Raw genomic sequence first — 12595 nt, forward strand, 5'->3', positions numbered from 1 at the left:
TAATGCAGGCCTTTTCACTGTAGTACTTGCTTGTGGTGGTTTGAATGAAAATGGTCCCCACAGGCTATTTTTGAAAACTTGATCCCCAGTTGGTGAAACTGTTTGGAAAGGATTAGGAAGTGTGGCCTTGCTGGATGAGGTCTGTCAATGGCGGAAGGCTTTGAAGTTTCCCAGTGTGCCTCTCTCTGTCTCCTACTTATTGATTGAAAAATGAGCTTTCAGCTGTCATGCCTTTGCTCTGCCATCCAGAATTCTAATCACCCAAAACCATATAGCCTAATTAAATACTGTTTTTATAAGTTACCTTGGTCATGGTACTTTAGGATATCAATAGTTAAGAAACTAAGACATTGGTTCACTTGCTCAACTTAACCAAAACACCACAGACGGGCTTGCATATGACAACAGTTCTAGAGGATCAAATGTCCCTGATCAAATGCCCTAGCAGGTTCTGTGTCTGATGAGGGCTGCTGGTTCATGGGTGGTGCTTTTTCTCAGTGTCCTTACAGGTGGAAGGTATCCAGCTTTCTTGGACCTTATATTAAAGCACGCATTCCATTGATGTGAGTAGATAGCTTAGTCAGAGCCCCAAAGTGATTTAAGCACCTCCAAAACCCTCCGTCTCCGGATGCTCCCCCATTGGTGAACAGATTTCAACATAGCAATTGAGCAGGAGGAAAGGAAGCCAAATTATTTGATCACAGCCAGTACTTTGGTGAACACCCAAACCCAGCATGGAGCTGAATATCTGTAATCTCAGTATCCAGCAGGTGGATATTGGGGAATTAAGACTTCAAGGCCAGACTTGGCTACATAGTAAGTTTGATGCCATCCTGGGCTATATGAGATCCTGTTTCCAAAACCCCCAAATAGAAACAATAAAAAAATGGCAGTCCTTCATGTTCACTGCTACCCTAGAAGGTCAGTTTTGCTTGTAACAGATGACTAACAGAGGAACAAGGTCCCGGAAGAGCTACCAGTATGCTGGCTGCCAATGAAGCTGCTGAAGTCTTAGTAGATTTAGGAGCTATGGTCCTGACTTCCATCACAGCCCCAGCACCACCATGGGCACTGCCCAGCAGTCTATCTTCTTTTAGGTCTTCAGGTGTCCCTGGGTAGAGAACAAGGCTTCTGCTTGCATAGGGCTGATGCCCCAGTACAGTGACAGTCTCACAATGAGTGCAGCAATGTGGCCACAGAACGGGGAAATGTGTGTTCTTTAACTAGTAGCTTTTATAATCATGATAAAAAGATAAGTGTCTACTCTCAAGCTGAAAGCTTTTCACAGGCATCTGATTCTCTTGCTAAATGACAAAGTGGTTAGAGGAGGGACCTACAGCTTTCATTGTCTACACTCAGGTTTCTTTTGAGAATTTTACAGTAGGTATGTATTGTTTTCTAGTCAACACAGAAATAAAAGGATTTGTTTTGTTGAAAAGAAGTGGGGGTTTTGGTACTGATGAGGGGAAATTGATTTATGTTACTTATTCATTCTCAGGTTCATGGCTGAGACTCCTTATGACAAATGATAGATTAATAAAAGCATGCAAATGCTGGAGCTCTGCTGGCGGAGTACCTGATATGCAAGGATGAAGATCTCTGTTCAATCCCCAGAAATCAAATAAAAAAGCTGGGCATAGTGAGGAAGAGGAGATGGGAGGATTCCTGTGGCTGGCTGGACAGCTAACCTAGCCTATTCATCTATTTCCAGGCCACTAAGGGATGGTACCTTAAAAAATAACAATAATAATAAAAAATAACAATAATAATAAATAAAAAAGGTAGCTGGTTCCTGAGGAGCATCTAAGGATATCCTTTAACTCCACGTGCACATACACTGTATACACAGGAACACATACAAGCATGCAGATTTACCTATCAAGTTTTACCAAAAAAAAAAAAAAAAAAAAAAAAGAACACTTTATTCACTGTTGGTGGGTATGTAAACTGGCATATGTAGCCACTATGAAAATCAGCACAGAGGTTCCCTTCCCACTCCAACAAAACAAAACAAAACAAAACAAAACAAAACAAAACAAAACAAAACAAAACCCTCTAGAACTAGAACTAGAACTACTGCACGATCCAGGTTTACCACTCCTAGGTATTTACTCAAAGGACTCTATACGTCAACCTGTGACAGAGGCATCATATACAAGCAGGGAGTGGTGGCACCTGCCTTTAATCCCACCCCTCAGGAGGCAGAGTCAGGTAGATCTCTGTGAGTTCGAGGCCAGTTTGGTCTACATAGTGAGTTCTAGTACAGCCATAAGACCATATAGCCATATGGAGGGGGGATTGTGAGCATAGAGTATGAATGTTCTTGAGAGAATTATTAAATGAATTGGAATTATTATACACTGTCTTCTTTCATAGGAAAAATGAACAGAAAGGGAGAGATCTTTGGGTGGGGCTAACAGCATACATGACATGAAAGCAGAAGGGGATTAGTTATTGGAAGGCAGGGAGGGACCCAGGAGGATGAAGGGAAGAGAATGCAAGGGAAAGGAGTAAAGGAGGAGGAGGTAGAGGTACACACTATTAATTCCAGCACTTGTGAGGAGGGGACAGAGCTCTGTGAGTTCAAGGTCAGCCCCCTCTGCATAGTCAGTTCCAGGATAGCCAATGGCTACATAATGAGACCCTGTGTCAGAGAAGGTGGCCGGCGAGGGATATTGATGCTTACAGTTTACTTTAGCCACCACACAGCTGAATGAGTTAAACCTGTTCCTGCTACTTTTGCACTTTCAATGCTCCCAGATTACTTACATGGAATTTATATTTTATTGTGGTTTAATAGCTCCTGTACATCATAGACAAACCTCAAGAAAAATTTTCAACCAATAGTCCAGGCAAAAATAACCTCTTTTTCTTTCTTTCTTTCTTTCTTTTTTTTTTTTTTTTTTTGGTTTTTTGAAACAGGGTTTCTCTGTATAGCCCTGGCTGTCCTGGAACTCACTTTGTACACCAGGCTGGCCTCGAACTCAGAAATCCACCTGCCTCTGCCTCCCGAGTGCTCGGATTAAAGGCGTGCACCACCACCGTCCCGCAAAAAATAACCTGTTTTTGTTGTTTTAATTATTTTTAAGATTTTATGTGTATGGGTGTCTGTCTGTATGTATGTCTGTGTACCACTTGTATGCTTGGTGCCCAAGAAGGACAGAACAGATCATAGGGTTTCCTGGGATAAGAGTTATAGGAGTTATAGATGACTGTAAGCCACCAAGTGGACGCTGGGAATTGAACCTTGGTTAGCTGGAAGAGTGTCCAGTATTTTTAATTCCAGTCCCCGTTGTTTGTCTATGAAGATTTTGCTTGGTAGTCCAGTCTGGCTTTAAGAAACAGGGTCTCATGCATCCCTGGCTTGCTCAGACTTCCATGCAGCTGAGGATGGCTTTAGAGTAACAACCCTCCTGCCTTTTCCTCGTAGAGTGCTGAGATTACAGTCCTGTGCCACCAGCAGACTTCTCCTAACAAGAATGTGGCACAGGGAGGCAACTGGGAATCAAACAGGAAGGAGGAGTAAAAGGAAGGGGAGGAAGGAGAGGAGAAGTGGCAGGAGGAGAAGAAAAAGGAGGCGGAGAAAAGGTGGTAGTGGTGGAGGAAGAGGAGGAGGAGGAGGAGGAGGAGGAGGGGGACTTAATCAGTAAAGGAAAAAGGCTGAGCTCAGTCCTTGGAACCTACATGGTAGGAGAGAATGAGACTTCTGCAAAGTTTCCTCTGATCCCCACACTGGAGCAATGGTGCCATCACATCACTCTCCCACTTCACCCAACTCCTCACAAAAATAAAAAACAAAAACAAAACAACAGACAAACAAATACATAAATAAATGTAGTTTAAAAAAGAAAGCTGTAGCCGGGCGTGGTGGCACACACTTTTAATCCCGGCACTTGGGAGGCAGAGGCAAGCGGATTTCTGAGTTCGAGGCCAGCTTGGTCTACAAAGTGAGTTCCAGGACAGCCAGGGCTACACAGAGAAACCCTGTCTTGAAAAACCAAAAGAAAAAAAGAAAGCTGTACTGCACCCTGCTTTGCTATATTAATATATTTTCCATAATTCTATAAGAAAAAACAACAGTCATTGCCATCCTTTTCCTCCCTCCAGAATGAGCTCCTTAATCTCTATGGCATTGTTTTCATTTTGCCTTCTTTCCTTTCTTAATTTCATTTTTTCCCTCTCTTGTTCTTTTGCTCAGCCACATTGGGATTGTCATCGACAGAGGTATGTTACAGTAAGAAGGGTGGAATTTTCATCGGTGTTGCTTTTGAAGTAAAACTAATATATGAGTCTAGCACTATTGGGGGGAAGAGTGCTGAGGGTGAAGCCAAGGGCCTTGGGCATGCTAGGCACGTGATTCACACTGATACCCTACTCCTGAAGCCTGAGAGCCTTTTTCAAATGTCTGTTGTTTTAGTTGGGTGTTGGGTGTGGGCATGAGTGGAAAGGCAGGTCTTCCTATTGTTCTATCCCTCCTTGCCTTAATTCAGGCTCTCTCACTAAACTGGAAGCTTGCTTTTGTGGTTAGGTGGGCTGGCCATGAGTTACCCAAATCACCCTTCTCTATCCCCTCCCCCCCTAAACTATGGCCACATCAAGCAGCCATGCCCAGCTTTCTGCCTGGGCTCTGGAGATTTGAGCTCAGGTGCTCATATTTGCACAGCAAAGGCTCTTACCCACTTAGCCATCTCCCCAGCCCCTTTCAAATGTTTTTTTTTTTAAGTTTTACACTGAACTTAGGCCTATCACTCCAGCATGCAGTAAACTGAGGCACTCAAGTCTAGTTATCCTGGGCTACAAAGTGAGACATTGACTAAAAGGAAAAAGAGAAAAGGAAGGAAGGGAGGGAGGGAGGAAGAAAGGAAGGAAGGAAGGAAGGAAGGAAGGAAGGAAGGAAGGAAGGAAGGAAGGGAGGGAGGGAGGGAGGGAGGGAGGGAGAAAGGAGAGAGAGAGAAAGAGGACAAAGAAGGAGGGAAAGATGGATGGATGGAGGGAGGGAGGGAGGGAGGGAGAGAAAGAGGGGGGAGTTCAGTGGAGAAGCTAGGGATATGGCTCAGTTGGCAGAGTGCTTATCTAGCATACATGATAGTGAATGCCTATAATCTCAGAACTCTAGAGGCATCATTCCAAGGTTTTACTTTGACTCCATAGAGTTTAAGGCCAGCTTGGGACACAAGAGACTGTGTCTCAAAACAAGGAAATAAAAACAAAAATCTAAAAAACACCCACCCAGACCTATTTTAGGCACCTTTTTTGTCCATGCTAGGCAAGTGATTTAACACTTAGCTGCATCCATAGGAAGCTTGCTGGACTTCTTTGTTTTTGGGACAGGAGTTTTGTATGTAGCCCAGATACCAGACCCAGTTACATTGGCATTTGTTTTGCTATTGTTATTGCTTTTTGATGTCATTGTTGCTTTTTTTTTTTTTTTTTTTTTTTTTTTTTTGGCAAGTTCTCCTGTAGCCCAGGCTTGCCTGGAACTCTGGAACTTGATAGGTAGCTGATGATAACTTTGTACTCTTGATCCTCCTATCCCTATCTTCCAAGTGCTGGGATTACAGTCACGTACTACTCTAGTTTTAAAATTGGATGCCTTAGATAGGATCCTCCAGGGAGCATAAAGAGTCCAATCTTGTACTGGAACTCCATCTCCAAGAAGGTAAACATTATCCTTGTGTACATAGGTAGCCCTAGGAATAATCAGTTGGTGCCTATAGTGAGAAGCATTTTTTTTTTTATTTAGATGAGCAGGGCATGGTGGAACATGTCTTTAATTCTAGCATTTGGGACATAGAGGCAGGAGGATCAAAAGGCTCAAGGCCATTCTTGGCTACACAGAGAGTTGGAGGTTAGCCAGCCTGTGCTGAATGAGACCCAGCCTGAAACAAAAAGGGGGAGGTGGGAGATAGAAGGATGGCTCCTGTGGTAAATCCAGAGACTCATAAAAAATGCTGGGCATGGTGGCAGGAGTTTGTAATCCCAGTGTCGGGGAGGTGAAGACAAGAGAATCCCCAGGGCATGCTGGCCAACTAACTAGTCTAGCCTAATTGGTGAGCTCCAGGACAGTAAGATACCCTGCTTCAAAGAAGGCACATGGGATTCCTGAGGATGCCACCCAAAGGTGTCCTCTAGCATCCTCACATGAGCATGCAAGAACATGTGCACCTGAATGTAACATGTGCGCACACACACACACACACACACACACACACACACACACACACACATTTTTAAAAAGTAATATAGAGCTGGAGTGTACCTTTGTTGATAGAACACTTGTTTAGGATTCGTGAAGGTCTTGATTTGATCCTAAGCACCATGTAAACTGGGCACCCATCTAGAAGCCCAGCACTCAGAGGTGGAGACAGGAGGTCAGGAGTTCAACAAGGTCATTCTCTGCTACACAGTGAGTTTAAAATCGGCCTGGGATACACGAGAGAGACCCTGTGTAAGAGCAGTAGCAGCAGCAAGAACTCAAGCTGAAAAGGAACATGCAGTGTAAGACAAAGGGCCACTGTGTGCATAGAGCCAGCAACCTCACACTGTAATGAACGGGTCTGACCTTTGCAAGTAAGCTTCTTGTGATGCTCTGGTTGAGCCTTTGACTACGACTTTTGTGACTTGTGCTCCTCTGGATGCTTGCAGGATGAGGGTGAGGACCCCTGGTACCAGAAAGCATGCAAGTGTGATTGCCAGGTAGGAGCCAATGCTCTGTGGTCTGCTGGAGCTACCTCCTTAGACTGTATTCCAGGTGAGTGGCTCAACGCCCTAGCATTCCTCCTTCCAACTCTTAATCCCTCTGCTTTCTCTCAAGTTGGCTTGTGAGCTTCACATCTCACCGTGGCCACTGCTCCAACATTCTGTTCATTATCAAGTGCCAGGCTCTCTCCCTCCCTGGCTTGCCTGAGATGGTCAGGTAAGACCCAATTGTCAATGCAATCTGAAAATAACTCAGCGTGAGGGAAGTCCCTTCCTCTTAGGTATCAGAGGAAATGTGTGTGTGTGTGTGTGTGTGTGTGTTTCTATATCCTGTGGAGTCATGCTGTCTCTAAATCAGTAATGAGGATATGGAGGGCAAGAATTTAGTAAAACAAGTCGCTTCTAGAAGCTAAATTACTGTCATTTCATGGATTGGCAGAGCTCAGCCAACATGGAGGAACACTATAGTTCCATAAAATTATTTTTGTTGCTACTTCATAACCATGATTTTTGTCAGTTATGAATCATAACGTAAATATTTTTGAAGACAGATGTTTACCAAGGGGGTCGTGACCCACAAGTTGAGAACAGTTTGGTGATCCAGCTCTATGGGGCTGTTAGGAGGAATAAATGGGACAAGGCGTCATTGTGTTGGACTTGGCCAACTATAGCCTTTTAGTAGACATTAGTTCTTTTGTTTTGTTGCCTCCTGGAGTTTACAGTGAGAAATTAGAGCAGACTTGCAGAGGCTTGCACGTCTCTGTAAATATTTGCAAGGCTTTATCCTTTCCATGGCCCAGGGCCGATGGTGCATGAAAGCCATGCCTCTCCTGGTTCTCAGAGTGCCTCAATCTCTGTTTCTCAACAGAAACTCAGTCTCTTCTTTAGGAAACTGGGGTGGGGAGTTGGGGAACAGAAAGGAGGTTCGGTTAAGTGGTGTTTCCTCAAGGACGTCCCATTATGCTTGGTGGCAAGTACTCCTGCAGCTTTTAAATGCTGGTGTGATCTGCCCAACTTAAAGGGTCTTCTCGAGTAATGCATGTATAAATTTGTTCAAGGACTTTAACCCTGTGCTGGGCACTGTTAGGAAGGTCGGAACAAAGGCTTTGGCTCCATTGTACTGAGGTTTACCATTCAATGGAAATGAACATTTTTTTCTGCTATGGATGGGGAGATATGCCTCCTTATGAAAGAAGACCGTCAAATCCTAACCACAGCCACAGTCTTCTCCATTCTTGTGCCTTGGATGGGGAAGAATCACACTGGGGCACAGGTAAAGGGTGCAAGTGGCCATGGTTTCTTATAGCAAGCAAAAGGAGTTTAGCGGGTGAGGTAACAAAACAGAAAGTGAGTCTAACCCTCAAGAATCTCCTGCAATGCTGGGCAGTGGTGGTGCATGCCTTTAGTCCCAGCACTCAGGAGGCAGAGGCAAGTGGATTTCTGGGTTCGAGGCCAGCCTGGTCTACAAAGTGAGTTCCAGGACAGCCAGGGCTATACAGAGAAACCCTGTCTCGAAAAACCAAAAAAAAAAAAAAAAAAAAAAATCTCCTGCAATGGCAAAGGGTAGTCTCTATTGTCTAAGCTTCTCTCTTGGTCTACCATTTTCCTGTCTTTGCTCACCCTTGGGGGCAGTCGGAGGTAGTCCTTTTCCTGTAATACAGATGGAAGCGTTATTAGAAGTAGTCTTTATCCACAATTCAATCGGTTAAGAGTTTGCAGGACTTCGTATAACCACCTATAAAGTAAGAAGCTGACTTGGGTAAAGGGTTTTGTTAGAAGCCAGCTGAGACCTGGCTTCATGGTTTCCTCAGAGCCCTGTCACTCCTCTTATCTGGTCAGCTTGCCAATCATATCCTCCACTGTATGAACTCTTACTCTCTCCTCAGTGTGTCTGACCTCACCATTTTAAGCCTAACATTGGTTTTAAATGAAATATTTCCAGTAGGGACATCAGACATACTGGAATTTCACTCCAAAGAGGCTTCGTGAAAAGTAGACAGAGGGCCAAGAATGGAGCTCTGGTTCCAGAGTGCCTGCCCAGCACATACCATTGCTGGGCCCATGATCGCCGAACTCTGAAGGTTCAAGAAGGAAGATCATTATTTCAAGGTCATACTCAATGCTACAAAGGGAGTTTGAAGCAGTCCTGGTAATACACTATGTCAAAGATGAATGGATAGGGCCAGTGGCATGGCTCAGGAGGCCAAGGTGCCTAATGAGCAGACCCACACCATGGAAGGAGACTGCGACTGCTTAAAGTTGTCTTCCAACCTCCACTCCTGCACTTATCTCCCACATGTGCACACTCCCTTCAACCACACCCCCAAATAAGTAAATATGTTTATAAATATTTCTATTTCATAGTAGTATATCATATCTATAAATATTTATATGAATAAAGTTTACTCATATAAGTGAACTTGTGATTCCAACATGAAACAGTATCTTAGCATAAGTGTACTTTTTATAGTCTATTTCTTCTAGCAACACAGATATTTTCAGGTAGAAAGGAAGAAAACCACGTCAGTGTGAAATGGTCGGTTCCTCATGGTAACTGGATGTTTTGTGAAAGATTCACAGTAGCAAGACTAGGCTCAAACTTCTGGAAGGCGTTTGTTGGTCACTGTTTCCATTTCTCATGGGATGCCAAGAAGATCACTTCGTCTGGCTGGCTGGATCTTGATCTTGAGTGTTTCCATCCGTTGTACCTTAAGAGGGAAGATCCTAGGAAGCACAGAAGTACAAGTGTTGTTATTCAGAGCTGCTGAAAAAGCCCACAGGGATATGGAGGATAAAGTCTAGGTGTTCTGCCCACAGAGCAGAAGGCCAAGGACCTTCTTTACCATCAGTTAGAACTATCACAAAGACCACTTCTGCCTTTTCCACAGTTGACCTAAGATTGGCCTGGCCTCCTGAGAATGGGGTGTGGCAGGGTGGGGACATGCAAAAGCCTAAGAAATCCAGGTGTTCAGGCTGGGGATGTAGCTCAGTGGTAGAGCACTTGCCTCACCTGTGTGAAGCCCCAGGTTCAATTCTCAGTACTCCAAAAAGAAAAAAAAAAGGATAAAGATAATACAATAGCTCCTTAGTACTTTACTTTTATTCCACATTAATATTCTGTTATCTGCACATCTATCTTTTATAAATATTAGTCTTTTTATTATTCTACAGCCTATTATATATTTTCAGTTCTAACACACACACACACACACAAGTACTAGTCACAGCTTTCAGCTATTTCTTATCAGAAATGTTCCCGAGCTGCCCCACCCTCCCTTTGTTTTGTATACAGAACCTCATAGAGCCAAGCATGAGCTTGAACTCTGGATTGTCCTGAGAACTGGGATTGTAGGCGTGGCCCACTAGGCTTAGTTTTCTTTAGGTTTCTTTAGGGCATGTTTTTCTTCTGTGGTGCTGGGATTTGAACCTAGAACCTCACACATGCTAGGCAAGTGCTAAATCAGAGAGCTACACACCAAGACCTTGAACATGTTCGAAAAATACTCTACCATTGAGTAACATTCTGACCTTTTCCTTTAACCCTGAATATTCTTTATAAACAAGTCTGGAATTTTCACCTTACAGATCCACAAAATATAGCCCAAATAAACAAGCTAACATGTAAAGTACCTTAGCAATACATTTCACACATTATACCCTTATCAATCTATTTAACAAGTGTCACGTGAGCCATAAAAAAGATGTGAGTTTTTCCTTTATGAGTGAAATGACTATATATATAAAAAAAAAACCTGTAATGGAGCTGATGAGGTGAGATAGGTCCGTGGCTAAGAATGCTTTCTATGCAAGCTTGAGGACCGTTTCAGTTCCCAGCATCCACATAAAACACTAGGCTTCATGAGGTGTGCAGACACACACCTTTAATCTAAGTACTCATGAGGCAGAAGCAGGCAATTTATAAGCTTGAGGCCAGCCTGGCATACATAGTGAATCCCAGGTTAGCCTGCACTGCAAAATGAAACCTGATCAAAACACACTGAACAAACAAACAAACAAACAAAACCTAGGCATTATTGTGTCTGTAACCTCAGCATTGGTGGGTGAAGGCAGGTGAATTCTACCAACTTGGTGGCCAGTATGCCCAGCCAAAACACAGAGCTTTGTCAGTTCAGTAAGAGATCCCATCTTAAGGGAATAAGGCAGAGTGACAGAGGAATTCACCCAACATCCTCTTCATGGGTCCTCCACATGGAACATGTGCACATTTGTGCACTTATATGCAGCACACACACATTATAAACAGCATAGTAGCTGTTTATAATGGAATTGCTGGGCAAAAACTTGATAAGATAATGTCTGTGGGGCTGACCAGGGTCTGCCCTTTGAAGCTTGCAAGTACTGCTTGGGGGTAAGGTCTTGGCCACCGAGAGGGTGTACAGCTGTTTATGGTGGAAGCTCTCTCTAGGCCACACTTCCTTAGAATCCCCAGATGGTTTTCTGAGGGTGTCCAGAGGGCTAACTCATCCTTGGTCTCATTCCTCAGTGAAACCATATCTTCAGTGAGCTCAGACATCTACAAGGTCCCTCCTGCTTTAGCTGTGGCTATCACCTATTCTTCTGGTGCTGTATAGATCATCTAATATTCTAGTCCTGGCAGATGCTGCCAGTAGGGTACGTGGAGGGGAGGAGAGACAAGCACGGGGTGTTAGATTTCTCCTATGGTAAATCCAAAGAGAAAACATGCAAAGTCAAAGAAAGAAACAACCCTATTACAGCCTGCTCCTTTTTAGCTAGGCAACTATACTCTCCTAAGTCTACAACTGTCACAACATGATTTCACTAGATATTTTTGCATCTCAAGGCAATATTACTATGATGCCCATTCACAAGTGAGGAAACGGGTTTAGAAGGCATTAAGAACTAAGCTCACTGGCACTGGGTAGCCCTTTTCATTCCTAACTGCCCATTATAGTCATCTGTGGTTCTGGGGCCCTACTCCAGTCCTATCCCAGCAGAGTTTCTGGAGAATGTGTCAGAGTACTGGTGTGCCTGAAGCTCCCTGGGTGACTAGATGGAAAGTGTCAAGGTCAGAGACCCACAGAATTAGACAGGAGATAGGATGACGCAGAGCCAGCTTGGATTATAAAGGACATCAAACTTCTTTGGGTCATTCAGGTGTGTCTCTCTGTCTCTTTCTCTGCCTCTCTGTCTCTCTTTCTCTGCCTGTGTCTCTTTCCCTGTCTCTGTCTTTCTGTCTCTCTCTGTCTCTGTCTCTCTGTCTGTCTCTGTCCATCTCTGCCTCTGTCTCTCTCCTTCCCTCTTTCTTTTCTGAAACAGGCTCTCGGGTATTCCATGCTGGCCTTGAACTTACTATGTAGCCAAGGATGTCTTCAAATTCCTCTGTCCTGCCTCTAGCTTTCATAAAGGTGTGTACAACCATGCCCAGGTTCTGAGATGAAACCCAGGAAGTTGGTAAGGTCTCTACCAACTGAGCTATAGTCCCAGACCTCCAAACCATGTCCTTGGGTCACAAGTGAACCATACAATCTCAGCTGCTGGACAAGCCCTTCCAGGTCTCTGAGAACTACCACTGTAGATGTCCAGCTTGCTCCTAACTGGCACACAGAGTATGTGGGAAGCAAAGCAGGAGAGTCAATGAAAGGGAAATGGAAATGCCACACACAGTGACGGGAAGATGGTAACAAGATTTTCCTTCTCTTCTGCCTCTTCCCTAGAGCCCATGGCCGTGGTAAAGTGCCTGGCACACTTGCCTTCATGGTCAACAAAGAAAATAAATTTACAGATTCAAGAACCTGGGGAGGCTAGGGTGATGGGTGCACACCTATAATCTCAGCATTTGGGAAGTGAGGGCAGAAAGATTAAGGCCAGGCTTAAACTACATACCAAGTGTTCATAGTTTTAAGCCAGCCTGGGC

The 12595-nt window shown here is 44.1% G+C and overlaps 2 protein-coding genes across 3 annotated transcripts in view; one reads left to right on the forward strand and one right to left on the reverse strand.

Moving 5' to 3' along the window:
* Rs1 (retinoschisis (X-linked, juvenile) 1 (human)) overlaps window positions 1-12595 on the forward strand; it is a 33845-nt gene that overhangs the window by 9341 nt on the left and 11909 nt on the right. Inside the window, exons 2-3 of one of the 2 annotated variants that reach the window (NM_011302.3) lie at window positions 4199-4224; window positions 6646-6751. In NM_011302.3, coding sequence (NP_035432.3) covers window positions 4199-4224; window positions 6646-6751 — 132 coding nt within the window. Of the gene's footprint in view, window positions 1-4198; window positions 4225-6598; window positions 6752-12595 lie in introns of both variants that reach the window. The other variant, XM_030251270.1, reaches the window with a different exon arrangement.
* The window catches only part of Cdkl5 (cyclin-dependent kinase-like 5), a 210374-nt gene continuing 206927 nt past the window's right edge, over window positions 9149-12595 (reverse strand). Inside the window, exon 19 of the mRNA NM_001024624.2 lies at window positions 9149-9423. Within this exon, the coding sequence (NP_001019795.1) occupies window positions 9320-9423 (104 nt within the window). The 3' untranslated portion in view covers window positions 9149-9319. The remainder of the gene's footprint in view (window positions 9424-12595) is intronic.

Source organism: Mus musculus, chromosome X (assembly GCF_000001635.26).
Source record: "Mus musculus strain C57BL/6J chromosome X, GRCm38.p6 C57BL/6J".
Lineage (NCBI taxonomy): Eukaryota > Metazoa > Chordata > Mammalia > Rodentia > Muridae > Mus > Mus musculus.